Here is an 18,328-nt window from a genome sequence, read left to right on the forward strand (position 1 = left end):
CTAACACTACTGTTGGGGTGCAGCGTAAACAAATTTAACAAATTTTTATAAATAAAAATACGGGGGATTAATTATGTACTTTGAACAATATTTTATTCTGGTTATACGAACCTTTTTTCTCTGGGGTTGTTTGGTAAGTAAGTTTAGTTACAATTTCTTTTTTATGTTTAAGGCACACGGATAAAATATACTTTAGTAAAAGAGAGCAAGTGAGAGTTCAAAAACTTCCCGTCGACTGGAAGTTTTTGTACAGCACAGGATCTTTAAATTTGGGCAGTTAAAAAACAAACACATTTTACGCATAAACATCCCGGCCCCCTTGCTATCATGCAACCTTAAAATCCGGAGTTAATTATAAGAATATTTACAAAATTCAAGTTTAATAATAAATTTAAATTATACAAAAATGGTAAATAGTTCATGTTATTTTGTACAATTCATTTCTTAATATGGATAAAAATAGAATAACAATTCCCGATACAAAAAATTCGAAAAAAAAAATTAATAGAAATCATAAAATAAAAGAAAAAAAATGTTTATACAGCAACAATAGAGATTTGCATCTAGACGCCAAATTTTCCAATTATTACCCAGCCTAGGGTGGTGTCTTGAGCCATTGGAGATCCGACTGATTCTGGCTGTATGCTGGGTCGGACAAGACGGGGATAAATATCAGCGCCCAGAACAAAGTTTATGTCCAAATCTTCATAAAATTTAGGGTCGGCCAGTCTTAGATTGGAGTACAGAGAAGCAACTCTATCATCAATCTTCTCTTTGGGTTGTTTTCGGGGAAGATCACTAGTCGCCATAGCCGTCACATTGAAACTTACATCATCATCGAAACGTGGGCGTATCTTAATTTTGCACCACCGATCAGATCCAATTTTTTCTTCGGGTAACTTATATCGTTCCACGAGAAATGCTGCTATAGAACTGACTTCCACACATGGGTTAATTATACCTCGGACATTATGATACTTGTCTCCCAGTTCCATTTTTAAAACTACCGTCGGAAGAAAAGTAATACTACGGATTACGGAGTACGATTGAGTTGTAGAGGCATCGGCGTCAGATTTATTATCGTTCAAACGTTTATGGCGGTGGAGTAAAGTATGATGCTTGCCCTTACATTGGCGGCAACGATCGGTGTTGCGACAGCGGTTTATCTTATGTGAGTGGCCTAAGCAATTCTCACAATAGCGATAACGTTTGACGACCTTGAGCTTCTCAGAGACATTCATGGATTTAAATTTGATACACCTTCTGAGGGGGTGATCTTTGCGACATAGACGGCAATCATAGGATTCGTGACGATGGCGTTGATTGTGAGTTTTGTGTTTTTCCTCCAATGGTGATAGACTTCGACGGCGTTGACTGGACATCGTAGTGGGATAGGCCTAGTAACGATGCCATTGGCAGTTCGTACTTCGGCGACTCTAACTCGGTTATCTTTACCGCGAACAACTTTTTCAATGCGGCCAAGCCGCCATTGATTTTGGGGTAAATTATCTCTTCTTATAATGACTAGATCTCCGATAGCGTAATCACGCTGGGGGTATTTCCACTTAAACCGTTTGTGGAGTTCTTTGAGGTATTCGTCTTTCCACCTTTGAGCAAAATGATGATGTAGAACCTTTAGCTTCTGCCATCGATTAACATAACTCAATGAGTGATCAGTTAAATTAGGTTCGGGGGGTGACAATAATGGACTACCGATAAGGAAATGTCCGGGGGTTAAAGCACATAGATATGCGGGGTCTTCACTACTAGGGCTAAGCGGTCTGGAATTTAGACATGATTCAATTCTAGCCAATAAAGTCGAGAACTCTTCATATGTAAAACTCTGACTATGAGAGATTCGTTTTAAGTGCATCTTGAAGCTCTTGACTCCGGCTTCCCAGAGCCCTCCCATATGTGGCGCACCTGGAGGAATATAATGCCATTCAAGCGAAGCAAACGTGTGTTTATCAAGTAGTTTTCGTCGTACAAGAGAGATAAAATTGGTTTTGTCAACGTCCATTATATGGGAAGCGCCAACAAATGCAGTACCATTGTCTGAATATAGAGCACTCGGTGATCCACGACGAGAAAAGAATCGTGCAAACGCAGCTAAGAACGCTTGAGTAGAGATTTCGCTGGTGGCTTCGAGATGTATAGCCTTTGTCGCAAAACATACGAATACCAGTACGTAACCTTTTGTTACTTTACAACCACGGCCTGCATAAGTCTTAATATCGAAGGGGCCAGCGAAGTCGACGCCTGTGTTATCAAAAGGACGAGAAAGTGTTGTCCTCTCTGGGGGTAAGGCCGCCATTATCTGCTGACTTTTCTGACGTTTTTGTATTACGCATGTACGACATTGAGATATTATTGTTTTGATTAGTACCTTGAGCTTGGGAACGTAATAATAAAGGCGCATTAGTCTATATAAGAGAGCGTTCTGGCCATGAATGGAATATTTGTGCAAATATATTAAAAATAATCTTGTGTAGCATCCATGATATGGCAGTAATATTGGATACCGTTCATCATAGCTTAATAGGGGGGAATTAGCCAATCGACCATTTATTCTCATTATACCAGCGGTGTCTATGAAAGGGTTGAACGTTAAAATGTTACTTTTCCGGGTATAACTTTTGGCTTGCTATTATCATTCGAGATTTTGCGTGATGTAGTTCGGCTCGTGTTAATTCGTCGGTAGTTACTAAATTATGGCGCTGACTTTGGTTACACCTGTAATAAAACCGAAATATCTGACATATAACACGCATAGCCCTTGGAAAATCTGAAAAATCGCTCAAAATATCTGTACTTTGGATCAGATTTACGTGAACATGAACAGGTTTTGCCTCTTCTTCAGTGTTAAAACTTGAACTCGTTGGCCATTCACTCTGTGGACATCTGAGCCACGAAGGTCCATGCCACCATAAATCATTCGACATGAGTTGGGGTATTGTGAGACCACGGGTTGCCAAATCGGCGGGGTTATTTTTAGAGTCAACATGAGACCACGATTGACTGCCAACTTTTTCGACGATGGAAGAAACTCTGTTTTCAACGAAAGTTTTCCATCGATTAGGGGGTTTTTGTAGCCATGCCAAGACTATTGTTGAATCGGTCCACATATATAGTTGAAGATTTTTAAGATTGAGTTGAGACTGAATAGAATCATTCATTGTAGCTAGTAGTTCTGCCCCACAAAGTTCTTTACGGGGTAATGAGACAAACTTGACTGGGGCCACTTTAGTTTTGGCGACTAGCAGATGTGAAGATACGCAACCCTGGTTTTCTGCTCGCAGATACAATGTTGCGGCATAAGCTTTTTCCGAAGCGTTACAAAAGCCATGTAGTTCGATTGAATACGACGGGTCAAAGTCGACGAAGCGGGGGATTCGGATATTTTCTATATTTGAATAGTCATCTAAGAATTCATGCCATTGTTGAAGAGTTGATGTTTTTAGGTCTTCATCCCAGTTTGTCTCATCCTTCCAGATCTGTTGCATGATTATCTTAGCGACGATTATTTTGGGGGAAAGCCAACCGGCGGGGTCAAACAGTTTAGCGATTTCTGACAAAACAGATCTTTTCGTAACTGAGTTTCGATCGGGGTGATCTTTTAGTCGAAAATAGAAGTGATCAGTTCCGGCGTTCCATCGTAAGCCTAGGGTTTTAGTGGTACAAGAGTCTGATAACTTCAGGAACTCTGTATCTAGAAGATGATCAGGGGAGAGACCTTTTAATAGATAATCATGATTCGCTGTCCATTTACGCAGTGATAAACCAGCTGACTGAAGAACATCGATGAGTTCGTCTCTAGATTTTAAGGCGGAAGATAGAGTATGAGCGCCAGCTAATACGTCATCAACATACATATAGTTCCGTAAAATATCGGAAACTGCGGGGTTTGATTTTTCGCATGTTTTAGCTAATTCAAGCAGAGTACGTATAGCCAGGTAAGGGGCACAGTTTACACCAAAAGTTACGGTGTTTAGCTCGAAATCTTGAGGATCTTCATGGGTGGAATTACGGAAAATGATTCTTTGGAATGGGGTGTGAGAAGGATTCACAAGTATCTGCCGATACATTTTTTCAATATCAGAATTGAAAACATATCTGAAAAGTCTCCAACGCAGTATCAAAATTGTTAAATCCGCTTGTAGAATAGGACCAGGGTAGAGTAAATCATTGAGACTATTCCCATTCGATGAAGGACTCGAAGCATTAAAAACTACACGTAACTTTGTTGTAGTGCTTTCGGGTTTCAGAACTGCATGGTGGGGTAAATAATATGTTGAATTGGAAATCGATGGGCTGACATTTATCATTTGTTTGAGTGATGAGTATTCGGAAATGACTCGATCATACTCGGATTTAAGTTGGGGATTTTTCATCAGTCTAGATTCATTTCTTAGAAATTGAGAGAGTGCAATATGACGAGAAGAGCCAATGTTAATATCTTCGGGATATTCGCATCGAAATGGCAATGAAACCACAAAGCGTCCACTGTCATCACGATACGTCGTAGACTGGTACACATTTTCGCAATGAAGATCTTCTTCAGAAAGACGAGGCTTCTTTGGAACTTCTTCGAGCTCCCAGAATTTCTGCAGCTGATTGTTTAGCACAATTTCATTATAGAAAGAAGAGACCGAACGAATATTATTTTGCGTCGCAATTTTACCAGTGATGATCCATCCGAAAACTGTTTGTTGTGCTACTAACGATTGAGTACTGTCCCATCGCAAACCGTTTCGTAAGATTTTAGGGTAAATGTCTCCACCAAGGAGTAATTCAATTTCCGAACACTTATGAATATGAGCGTCAGCCCTTCTCAAATCCGAGAATTCATGATCTTTTAGAGCTGATAAGGGGTAATACAGGAGTTCGCCAGTGAGTTTTTTAACGACGAAAGCATCTGTAGATGTTTCAAACATGTGATCAATGGGTGAGCCGATACGAATGTAGCATAACTGTGTTGATGTTGCAGTTAAGGCTCCATTCAGGCCATGAACTTCAGTTTGTGAAGATCGAGTTTTCAATAAGAGTTTACTTTGAAGCCTTTTTGAAATAAAAGTAGCCTCAGATGCAGAGTCGATTAAAGCTCGAACTGTGTATTTAAGATTGTCTGAATAAATATCGACAAGAGCTGTTCCGAGTAAAACTGTTGAATTAGAAGTGGACTGTATTTGAGTTGAATACGTTTGTCGCATTTGTGCTGCAGCTTCAGCAGAAGTTGATGGATTATTGTTATAATTTGATGTTTGAGGGGGGTTAAATTGTTCTTCAGCAAGAACAAATTTGTAGATCCACTTGGGGGTTTACCTTTGTGAATTCCACGGGGGTTGATTTGGAGTATATACTCTGTAATGATATTATTTGTTAACTTTTTACGATTTGCCAATCCGGTTCGATTGGACCAAAAATGTTGGGGTGCAGCGTAAACAAATTTAACAAATTTTTATAAATAAAAATACGGGGGATTAATTATGTACTTTGAACAATATTTTATTCTGGTTATACGAACCTTTTTTCTCTGGGGTTGTTTGGTAAGTAAGTTTAGTTACAATTTCTTTTTTATGTTTAAGGCACACGGATAAAATATACTTTAGTAAAAGAGAGCAAGTGAGAGTTCAAAAACTTCCCGTCGACTGGAAGTTTTTGTACAGCACAGGATCTTTAAATTTGGGCAGTTAAAAAACAAACACATTTTACGCATAAACAACTACTGTATCAAAGAACAAAATGTTCTTTGATACAGTAGTTTTTAAATTTCAGTATAATTTCTTTCTATGCCATCTGATGACATAGGAAGCTGAAATTTGGCATACTTAAAGTACTTTCTCTGCGGAAGATCATAACGGAGCCAGATTTTAGAATTTCCTGATATTCACTACAAATTTCTGCTCTTCAGTTATATAACTTTCAAGTTCCAGTAATGACACATAAAAAATATTAGTAGTACCATATGTTAAGGGTGACGACTATTTCAACTGATTTCAATAGTATGTGCACGCAGAGAAAAAACATGGTTGTGGTAAACATAATCTAAGAGCATCATATTATGATAAGATTTATTATTGTTACCCAAAACATATTAGGATCATTATTATTATCATAAAATATCATAATATGTTTTGAAATAATCATATTATGATACAAATCAATCATAATGTGTTGTGAAATAATCATATATATTAAAGTGAATGTGTGTCTCTATGTATGTTTATTATTATTAGTTTAGGATCTATAAACTGCTAAAAGGCTGAACCGATTTCCTTGAAATTTTTACAGTATATTACCGTATATCTGGAAGGAGCTATATGCTACTTTTTGTTTTGTTAAGTGGGCGTGGTACCATCCATTATGGGATGCCAGATTCAGAATCGCAAAAAGCTTGACATTGGGTTTTAAAAAGCTAGACAAATCATAAAAAACTGGACATTAAAAATATGACCAAGAAAATGTTTATTTGTGTAAATATTTTTTTAAATACTTGGAACACGACCTAGAGGTGGTATAGGTTTTGTTGAGTACATTAAAATTGTGTAAACAAAAAAACGTTTTTAATGATGTTCATCAACTTAACGACCAGTAGTTTTCGTCCGATTTTAATTTTTTAATGTGTTTAGAAAGAAACTTATTACCAGGGCAACCAAAAATATGCAATATCATATTTTTTGCTGTGCGTCGTATAAACATATGAGTTACTTATTTATCCGTTTCAGACAATTTTAAGAATTTTGTCATCGATTTGTTAGTGCATATTTTTGCATATTTGGCTCTTTACTGCATATTTTGCGTTTCATAGCATATTTTTGCATATTTGACTCATAACTGCATATTTTCTTTTTTTTCATAATTTCATTAATTGTATTGTAATTTTTTATTTCTATATTTTACTAATTTGTTAAGGTCGAATGATAATTGCTATAATTGGCTACTTAAAGAAAAAATGAGAGTACCCATAATCGACTTATCTGAAATGAATTTTCGTTGACTTAAATGAGCTTAGTTTCACACAATCATAATTAGGCTAATAGTAAAAATACCTAACAAATTAAATGTAAATTTATAAATTGTGTTGTTAAGGGTAACTTCTTAACAAAATTTTGGATACATTTAAAAAAGAATCTTAAGGTTGAGACAGTTATGGTTTTCCACAAATATAAAATTAAACAAAACTTCAGAATATTGAGATCCATCGAAAATCTTGCGTGCAAAGCACGCTGATAGATTTAGACAAATTGTAACAAAGATATTAAGAAATCAGAAAAAAAGAAAAATATACATGGATATCGATAGACGAAACAATGGATGAGAAAGAATGAAAAATAGGTAATGTCATGTATTTGAGTCCCAATCAGAAAACTCCAACAAAAAGATTTATTTAATTGTTGCAGTTTTAACTAGAACAAATCATTCCACTATTGTAAAGGTAGGGTCACACATGACAAATATTTGACGAAAAAGACGTAACCACTAAATAAAATGTATTTGAATTCTTTCATTTATTTCAAAAACTTTTTTTACTTAAGATGATTCAAAACAAAAAATTTTATTTTATTTGATGCTGTTTGATCTTACAAAACACTTGTAAGAGTAAACACGTCAGAACAAATTTGTGCTAAAAAAGTGGTTACGCTTTTTTGAGTAAATATTTCCCATGTGTGACCCTACCTTAAGGCTTTTTTATAATTCAATTTAAATTTTGGAAGCAGAATTAAAAAAAAATTGATTGCAATGTTTACCAACAATATAATTCAAATGATATAAAAGTGATTTTTAAAGCTTTATGTAGAATAGAAATATTTCGAGAAATTTATCCGGAACATCCAGAAGATGGGGCACATGGATTTAGCAAGTAAATTATTATGCCACTTCTTACAAAAATAAAGTTTGAAGTATAAGGCAGTTTAAAAGATGAGACAAATCAACTCTACGAAAATCTAAAACAAAGATTTAGTTTGAACATTTAAAACTTAAGAAAACAGATAGTAATATTTTCTAAAATTCTCGAATTCATTCCTTTCACCTTTGGTTAACAAAATAGAACCATATCATTTGACAAATCTCTTGGTATTGTTTATAAGCAGGTATCAGTAATCGATACATAGTTCATCGTTATCTATTTCTTCAGATATTTCAAGATTTTGTAAATCTTCCAAGAAAATAGGACACTTTATAAATTTAAAAATGGTATTTTTAAAAAAAGAGTCATCACAAAAATCGTAACGTTTTTCTAAATAGTTAACCGATGTTTTTACAAAATCTTCTAATTCAGTCTTAAAATGGTATTAACTTTGATGCCAAAAAATTTGTTATGTATTCTACATTTAAGGCTACTGCATTATGTTTTGCATAAAATATAAATATGCTTCTGATAACACTATGCAACAAATTTCAGGTCATCGCCGCCAGCCTCAACAACTCTAATTTTTTTTTTTGTTTTATTAAAAAAATGTGTTTAAAAAGTTTTATTTTTCTATAACGAACTCAGTTGCCATTTTGTTCACTGGGACCAATATAAATATTTTAAAGTTTAAAATTTAAACTATATGGTTCGAAGTCTTTTTGATGTTGATGAAAGCTGTAAATTCTGAGTATCGTCACGCTCTTCTTTCGAGGCCGAATCCATTTCTGCTTCACTATCTAAATGATATGGGAACACGGTAAAACTTTTTGTCATTTATTTTGTTCCTTTCTTCAAATAATACATACCAGTGTTGCCACCAAGAAAATTATAGACTACACATCCTCATACCTAAATTACACATACGAGAACAAATTACACATGTAAATAAATTTTCGTGATTTCAATAGGAGAAATTGTTTAAAATTGTCATGAATATAAAAGGTTTTTCACAGTTTGGACCAAATACGATCACTTTATTGTCAATGGACAATTTTCACTTGCGGTGATTTTAATTTATCCAGGAATTGGATATATTAGGGTATTAAAAGAAGGTTAGCAATCTCTTTTTTTTAACGAACTTTTCTAATTTAATGAATTCTTGAGATCAGTCAAATATGTCAATCCCAAATACGCTTTTAACAAATATTAATCAATGTTCATTCGGAGATTATTCCATTGGAAATTGTTACATTTGTATTAAAAATTTAACAATATTTAAAAAATAGCACACTGCTTTCGAATTTGAATTTATTCCTATTTTATATAAAGTGCTTTGAAATCAGTTTTGTTTTCAGTTTTAAAGATAAATATTTTTTAGTATTTGTTTAAAAATTATAGCTCTGACCATTTTCCTTCCCAGTAAATACTTTACCAGTAAAATCTTGTAACGTTTATATTTTTAAAATTTGTAGTTATAAAAATAGTAAATAGTAAGTCAATTTTATTGTTTATTATTTAAAACACACACCAGGAACCAGAGAGACAATAGCATAAACACAAAACAGTTCTTACGGGTAAAAAAATAACTAGTAACAATTTGTAAAAAATATTTTCTCATACAAATTCCTACGTTCTTGTTTTTTTCTCTTAAGATTGGCTAACGATACCCCGAAATAACTGCAATTACCGTTACCGATATAATAGTTTATATCGTTATCTGTAAATACCGCTACCCTTATTCTATAAACAATTTAAAATTATAAAAACCAAATTTTCGATTTTGGGTTATCTTGAAAATTAACGTTTTTCCAATAACAATTTTTAATAACTTGTAAAAATGTATAGTTATTGAATACTATTTGTTGTTTTATATTTTTTTCATGTTGGAATTAAAAGTCTTTAATATAAACCAAAATTTAGTTTCTATTACCAATATTACGCAAACAAAACTATCACAAACGGCGAAATGTCCACTTGGAAAACCAAACGTAGCAATCTCCAAATTACTTATCGTATTTTTCTGCAAACCTTAATGTTAATTTAGTTCAAACTGGATTCATATCTTCATACATATAATTCCATTATACTGAGTATAGGAGTAAAATATAGGATAGTACCTATTCCCTCATATAAACGTACATATTTATTTCAGTCGGTTTTGAAATCTGAACAATCCATAATTCATTCAATTAAAATTCAAAATATAGATAAAAGACATACATTGACAATTTATTTTGGATATAATTGGAATTTAAAATTACACATGAATTACACATTCACAAAATTACACATAATATGTGTAATTACACATGAAGTGGCAACACTGATACATACACATTTTTGCATAAGTTATTGCTGTGTACTAATTATATATATCTAAAAGTCAATGTGTCAAATAGTCAAATACTGTAAATCATTACTATACGGGTTGCGAAGCACACCGGGTTTTAGCTAGTCATATTATAAATCAAACATAATATGATCCAAAGTCACCATATTTATGACCCAATTAAATCATATTATGATCCAATGAAATTATATTATTATTAAAATTTATTTTTGAAAATACAACATTTTATTTTAATAGGTTTTAGTTTTAAGATACTAAATTCCCAATTAAAATACTATTCACTGAAATTTATTTTTATTCGCTCTAGGAAAGTTAAAGATAATATACAAATAAAACTATAAAGCGAATGAGAATTGCAGGCACTAAAAATTTACTTGTAAAAATATTATAGCTTAGGCAAACACCAACACTCACAAATGGTGGGGAAAAAGACTATTAAAAGTAAACATATTGTGTTTGTATATTAAACATATTATGACTACGCGTGTAAAAACTTAACATTTAATGGTTGTACATAATAATATATTTACCTATTTATCATTATTTAGTTGTCCGAACCATTCGGTGAACCATATTCTTATTTATATCATTAAATGTTTATACATATATGAATATATAAATGTTTACAGTAACTAAAATATTGTTGAAATTAAATTAAAACAACAATTATATGTTTACTACAATAATATATTGTTAAAACGAACATAGTGTCGTAACCATGTCGAACCATGTTTTTTCTCTGCGTGTGGTTTTAGTAACTTGCACTAATCTAAAAATCATGTACTGATGTAATATTTCAACATTTCGAATAAAAAAATTAAAGAAAATATTTCATAACTTATACATATTTGTCTACTGAAAAAATCATGTATTTTAAAGGAAATTGATTTTTGTTGTATCACTCTATATATCGATGGCTTAATATAAAAAGGCCCTAACTCGTGTTTTTTAAGTCGAGATTTTTTTGGTTAATTATGATATATAATCGGACCATTTATCAAAATAAACGAAAATCTGGACTTACAAAAAAAAAACACGAGTTACGGCCTTTTTATATTAAGCCATCGATATGTTAATTCCTTATGTTTTGTATGGTACTTTTACACGCGGTTTTCTGAAAACTTCTATTAAAACCGAACTGAGTGCAATCTTTATGAGCTTGCAATAATTCTTGAGAATTCGTTATAATCGCACTCCATTACGTATTTCCGCAATTGTATTTTGGACACAAAATTATATTAACTTCCATACAGAATCACAAGTTCATTGGAAGGAATAGATACTTTACCATCACATTTGAAAATTGCTCCAAATCCTCTTCAAGGTAGGTTAAATTTTTAGCAATCTTAACCCTTTCATACGTTTTGCTGCAGTTGAACATTAAATTTTCGTTTATCACATCTATAATTAATTGCTTCAAATAAAATTGTATTTAATAGCCTCCATCGGGAAAAGGAAAATTTTTCAGGAGAAGAAAAATGTTTAACTTCATAATTTACAAATACTGAATATTCTAGAATATTTGCTCATTTGCGGAGCTTAAGAGTTCTAAGTCCGATATATGGCATTGCAACTGATATTTTCGAATATTTTAATGCCGATAGAGGGTATTTATTAGCTCCAGCTGATCAAGTAATGTCAGGTTACTCACAATGCTAGACTTCTGTTTGGGTAGAAATTAAATACTATCACAGTATAGTGATTAAATAATTTAGCATTAACTTAAAAATTAAATACATCAGTGCTGTCAATAGTGATTCTTATAACTTAATACCAATCGATAATTTTCTTGTTTTTACAGCAGAATTTGCAAAGACAAACATTAATTGAAAGGGGAAAAAATGCATCGAAACAAGAAGTGAAAAGATTTATTGAATTAATTAATGTTCAATTAATAAAACATTCAATTGTTCAATTATTTTTTTTTTATTTCTTATTTCGTACGAATATATACGAATTGAACAATAAATAAAACACGTTTAATGCAAACAAACTAAATAAATTGTTAAGCAGAAAAAAAATCAAATAGCTAAAAAAAAACAATAATAAATAACTGTATTTCTGCCGGCTGCCACAAATTAAATTAAAACCAGATTCCACTCTCGTTTCTGTCTCTCTTCACTTGGGTTTTTTGTTGTAGCAATGAATTTAAAAGCGTATCGGAAGATGTGAATGTTAGTTGGGTTATTGTGGTTGTTCAGAGACAGACAGACATACGGACGGGCGAGCGACCAGTTAGAGGGGAAGTCGCATTAATAAATGATGGTGTTCAAAAAACCATTAGATTTAATTAACTCTGAATGCAATTACAAAAAACACAAACGAACAAACAAAATACATATAAGCAAACTTAATAATAAATAAATAAATTAATTAATTAATTATAGCGGTGTATGTTAATTATAGTATTTTGTTTCTTTTTACTCAATTACAGAGAGGAACTGGCCATGAAAATTGGACTAACTGAAGCGCGTATACAGGTGAGTTTCCAATTTTTTTTTACTGGTTGTTTTAATATTTTTGTATATACATTTGTATTAAGTGATGAGAGTGTTTGTAAGAAACATTAACAAACAATTCTAAAACCATTCAATATTAATAAGGAGTTTCAAATCATAATCGATTACTAGCAGTATTTGCTTTTCTCAAATTTGTTAATAGTAATGTAAACTATCTGAGTTGTCCTAGAACTTTTCAAAAAATTAATTTCTCAAATTTTACCGTCGATAATAAATGTATACGAAATTTATAAAAGAATCTGCTACAGTGGTCCATAGTTGTTCAGCTCAAAAACATTTCCTTACTTGTAATAAAAATGTACACTGACTCAAACAGTTGTCCCTACCCGATACAGCTGAAAATATATTTGATTACACTATACAACAAAATCAATTTTTTTCCAAAATTACAAGGTCCGACCAAAAGTTTCCCAACTCTGGCACATTCTTATTGTTAATCGGCATAATAAACCTTGTGATACATACATTTTAGGTATAAAATGTGTTCAGCAAATTTATGTAAAATGGTACGGAGAACATTTCCGTAGAATTTGTTAACCATCTAAATACTCAAAGTCAGAAATAAGACATTTTTAACATATTCTACAAAAATTCACATTTATTTTTAACAAAAACATTAAAAATAGTTCAAAATATTAATTCGAAAAATTGTCCGTACCCTATAAATAAATATACATACATATTCTTTGAATGCATATTATGCATTGTGGTGTCCTTTAGCAGCACTTGCGTTTCTTAAGCGATTTTTCATCGATAAAGCCAGTTATTCTGTAATATTCCACCATTCTTTAACGATGACATCTTTCAGCATTTGCCTATTAGTTATTTTATGCTGTCGTTATTTTCTCCAAAATAACTCATAGATGTTCTATGGGGTTTAAATCTTGGCTCTGGGGAGGGGGATGCACCACTTCCTTAACGTTGTAGAGGAGACAATCTCACACAATCATGGAAGTGTGCTTTAGGTCATTGTCTTGCAAGAAATGATAGTCGTCTTGTATGCCCAAATGCCCAGTGGGGCTAGCTATCAAATTTTCTATTAAAATATTCAAATAACTAAATTTGTCCATCTTCGTTTCCACAAACATGAGATTTCCCACACCTCTATCTGCCATTGCATTGATTAAATTTGTATATTCCCCCGGCAATGAAAGAAATTGTTTATCAAATTCCAGGAAAGACCATTTCAGAGTTATGTTATTCTAAAATTATTTTTTAAAACACAATTAAAGTGTTACAGTTCGTAGCTACAGAAAACGACGATCTGCTGTAAATCAGGATCCAATCAATAAAGACTTTTATTGAAATTGCTATCTCAAATAAGAAAATAAAATGTGAAAATTAATTTATTAACAACTGATATTTTTTGAAAATTGCATGAAATAAAAAAAATGCATTTCTAAATCAACAAAAACAACAATTAATTTTGTATAATTATTATGATCTATGCATTTATTAACATTTGATATGGTTTCAAATCGAATTCAACATTAATTAGTTAAAACCTGACGTACACACACATAAATAATAATAATAAGTTTCAACAATAAAAAAAATATTCAACAAACGAATGAACACAAGAACAAAACTAAAGAAGAAAAAAGTTATTAATAATGGGGTAGGGTTTCTCATCGGTTGCACACCGCAATGGATATGAAATATTATAATCATTAACAGTCCTAGTTTAAATATCCACAAACAAAGTTAAAGAATGTGGAAAATATGCACTAAAATAGTTGTTTTGGTATAGAAAGTGGAACGTTTTAAAGTTCGTAAAACCAGTGCCACAAACTTTTATAATAGATTTGTTGCAAAATTCCACTCCTGAAGAAATTTCAACAATTGCAAACCCTTTTTGCAACAACACGAAATATTAAACAACAAAAAAAGTATTATAAAGGCAAAAACTAACGCCAGACCGCAACACATGAATAAAGTTAATTAAATTCATGGAAAATAATTAAATTACAATTTAATAACAAATTAAATTAGTTTTTTGTTTTGTTTTAATGAATAAAAATGTTTGTGGTTAGTTTCTTCATTACTTTTTAATTCATAATTAACAGTAACATCATTTTGTAAATGTTTGAATAAATTAAAATAGTTACTCATACAATTGCTTTAATTTGTTTTTGTTTCTTCAAGGTATGGTTTCAAAATCGTCGTGCCAAATGGCGTAAACAGGAAAAAGTGGGACCACAATCGCATCCCTATAACCCGTATTTACCTAGTGGTCCCGGCTCCATACAAACTGTGGTTGGTTCGGCATTACCACCGAATCCCTTCACCCATTTAGGTTTCGCTAATTTACGGAAACCCTTCGATAGTCCAGCAAATATGGCAGCATTTCGTTATCCACACTTGACTGGCGCACCCATGTTGCCGACGGGTTATTTCAATCAATTTCAAAGGTAATGTAACACCACTAGCACACATACTTAGCCAAATGGTTTCTAACGATTAACCTATGTTTTTGTTGTTCTTTCTTTATTTTCATTCTGTAGAGCTCCACCACATATGCTGCCACCTGGAATGGCTTCCATGTATTCACCTTCGACATCGTTTCAGTCGCTGTTAGCCAATATGACGGCAGTACCCCGACAGCCGCCGATGCAAGTTAAACCTCCCATGCATATTGGTTCACCTGACTTGCACTCACCCAATCATTTAATTGCCTCACCACCAACTTCACCCTCTTCGGTAACTTCACAAACGGGACCAAGCGCACCACCGCAATCACAACACTCTCCTGGTCTTGGCTTGCCACCCATGGCAGCTCATCAATCGATACCACCAGCCGTGGCCGCACCACCGCCACCCAATGTACCACAGTCGGCCGTGGTGATGTCCCATCATTCACCCCAACATCAGTCGGCTGCTCAACAAACGAATGCCATACGTTCCTCGACGCCACCTGAAGATCGTCGTTCCTCCTCGATTGCAGCATTGCGCCTGAAGGCTCGTGAGCATGAACTGAAACTGGAGATGCTGCGTCAGAATGGTCACAGCGATGTTCTCAGCTAATGAACACCACCAGCACATGTTCGTAAACGGTTCTGCTGGCAGCTGTTGTGCGAAGTAATTAATTAATTTATTTAAAATGAATTATTTAGCTGCTAAATGACTTCCCACTTGTACGAACACACGTATTTAATTATTGATTGATTGATTGATAGTAATTCCTTCTTCATAATTGTCTCGTTGTCGATAATCTAGTGCTAAATAGGAAAACCTAATAGGTAGTATAACAATAGTTAGTTAGTTACTCAATATTTACTTAATAATGGGAGTAAAATATAGAATTGAATTAATATTAAATGTTATTTATATTGTAATTATTGTAATTAAATAAAGTATACGATTTTCCAACATCTCTCTGGCTCTGATAACTAGAGAAAGATTTAAATAATTATTTATTTATATGCGAATGTACATGAAATAATTAATTAATTAATATATGTATATTTATTAGTTAGTCTTATTAGATAGTGTGTAATTAAGTTTAAATTTATTATAGTGGAAATAGTTCATTAAAACTATTAAATAAATAAATAACATAGCTACATATGTATATGTATGAATGTGGCATGTGTAAGCTACAAATATTTAATCAATATTATTTCATAGTCATAGACTTTACTTAGAAACCTACACACACTATTACAAGAATATAGAATTTAACAATAAAAAAAATATATAATTTCCCTTTAATTCACTAGAATATTTAATTTTGTCATTTCAAATCAATTGATTATTTTTTTTTCTTTTTAATATTTGTCATTTAATGGAAATTTTATAGAACGCGATATCAAAGACTTTATTTATACAACAAATAAATGTTTTGTGATATTCACAAAAGAAAATTTTGAAAAAAATACTTTGTTTTTCATTTACTTCATGTTGAGTAAGTATCCAGCAGTTTTATAAGTAGTCAATGTATCCCTTACAGACATTAAATGGCTCTTATTTTTGTTCACTTGGCTGACTCCACTTTTCATTTTACAGGTACAAGGTGACGCAAAAGTAAACTTCCGATATTTTTTGGCTGTAATTAAAAAAAAATGAAAAACTTTAATTCTTCTTGTGGCTTATTTTTATTTGGTCTTTTAATTTTTTTTACATCAAGTCGATAATATGATGTCATGTAAATGGCCGCCGCCTCAGTTGATTGTCATTTGAGCCCATCACTTTGGCCAAAACTTCCGGCGAATGTGAGGACCATTCTTGACGGATATTGTCTTTAAGAGCTTCAAGAGTCTGAGGCTTGTTGACATAAACCCGCGACTTCAAAAAGCCCCACAAAAAGATGTCTGGAATCAGGCGATCTTGCTGGCCAATGCAAATCGCCAAAACGGGAGATTAGGCGCCCGGGAAATGCATCCTTCAGCATATCGGTTGTGACACGTGCAGTGTGTGCCGTTGCACCGTCCTGTTGGAACCACATGTTTTCCAATCCCAATTCATCATGTTGCGGCAAAAAGAACTCGTTGATCATTGCTCTGTAGCGCTCACCATTCACAGAAAAAAGGTCCGATGACTCCTCCAGCGAAAACAGCACACCATACAGTGACTTTGAGCGGGTGCAATGGCTCTTCGTGGGTTACACGCGGATTTTCAGTGCCCCAGAAGCGTAAATTTTGCTTATTTACGTACCCAAAACTTATAGCATTTTCTGATAGGAGGCTTACTTTTGCGCCACCTTGTATGTGCTCTTTTTAGTACAGAGGGAAGTGAATTGGGTACTTTTTACATCCCATGTAATCTAGTGTAAATCCAATTGCCTCTTAAATGTTTCCAAGTAATCTAGAGCCAAAGCTGGCTTACAAATTAATATCAACAAAACCAAATCAATGCACATAACTTTATCATGCAACACGAACTTCCAGCTTTCGGGGCAACGCTTTGATGATGTTGAAAACTTTTGCTATCTGGGGAGTACAGTTTCAAAAAAATGGGGCAGCAAAGAAGATATTCAGAATAGACTTGGTAGGCCAAGCAAGCGTATGATACGCTCAACAAATTCTGGAGATCGCGAAATATCTCAACCCACACCAAAGTCAAAATTTTTAACAGCAATGTGAAATATGTGCTCCTATATGGCAGCGAAACATGGGGTTTTGTAAACCATTGCTTCAGGGGTATACTTAGACTATTCTGGCCAGCCACGATATCAAATCTAGATTTGTGGAATAGAACAAATCATGTTCCTTTGGGTTTAAATATACGATCGCGTAAATTCGGTTGACTGGGTCACACAATGAGAAAGCCAGCTAACGATATAACAAGACAGTCCATCGAATGTAACCCCCAAGGTTCTAGGAGACCTTGCAGACCTGCAAATAGTTGTAGACGACAAATTGAGAATGAGTTGCATGAGCCCAATTATGAAAAAATTCCCCGGGAGTTTTTTCCCTTTTCTCATTTTTCTCATGTCATCACGTGAAACGGCTGCAGCGATTTGGTTGATTTTTTTTATTCGATTCGAAATTTTCAGGAGATGATTTGTAAAGAAAAAAAATCTAAAATTCCGGGTAAAACTCGAAATTTTTGTTTGAGTACAGTCAACTGTAAAAAAAGCTCCCTAAAGTATGCAGTATAAATTTAGAT

General features: G+C 33.2%; 1 protein-coding gene across 2 annotated transcripts in view; it reads left to right on the top strand.

The window, feature by feature from the left end:
- Window positions 1-15,912, top strand: part of al (aristaless) — a 91,222-nt gene extending 75,310 nt beyond the window's left edge. For both annotated transcript variants that reach the window (XM_065500603.1, XM_065500602.1), the window contains exons 3-5: window positions 12,637-12,682; window positions 14,867-15,132; window positions 15,226-15,912. In XM_065500603.1, coding sequence (XP_065356675.1) covers window positions 12,637-12,682; window positions 14,867-15,132; window positions 15,226-15,745 — 832 coding nt within the window. In that variant the 3' untranslated portion in view covers window positions 15,746-15,912. The remainder of the gene's footprint in view (window positions 1-12,636; window positions 12,683-14,866; window positions 15,133-15,225) is intronic.
- The last annotated feature ends 2,416 nt before the right edge of the window (window positions 15,913-18,328 follow it).

Source organism: Calliphora vicina, chromosome 2 (assembly GCF_958450345.1).
Source record: "Calliphora vicina chromosome 2, idCalVici1.1, whole genome shotgun sequence".
In the NCBI taxonomy this organism is placed as follows: Eukaryota; Metazoa; Arthropoda; class Insecta; order Diptera; family Calliphoridae; genus Calliphora; species Calliphora vicina.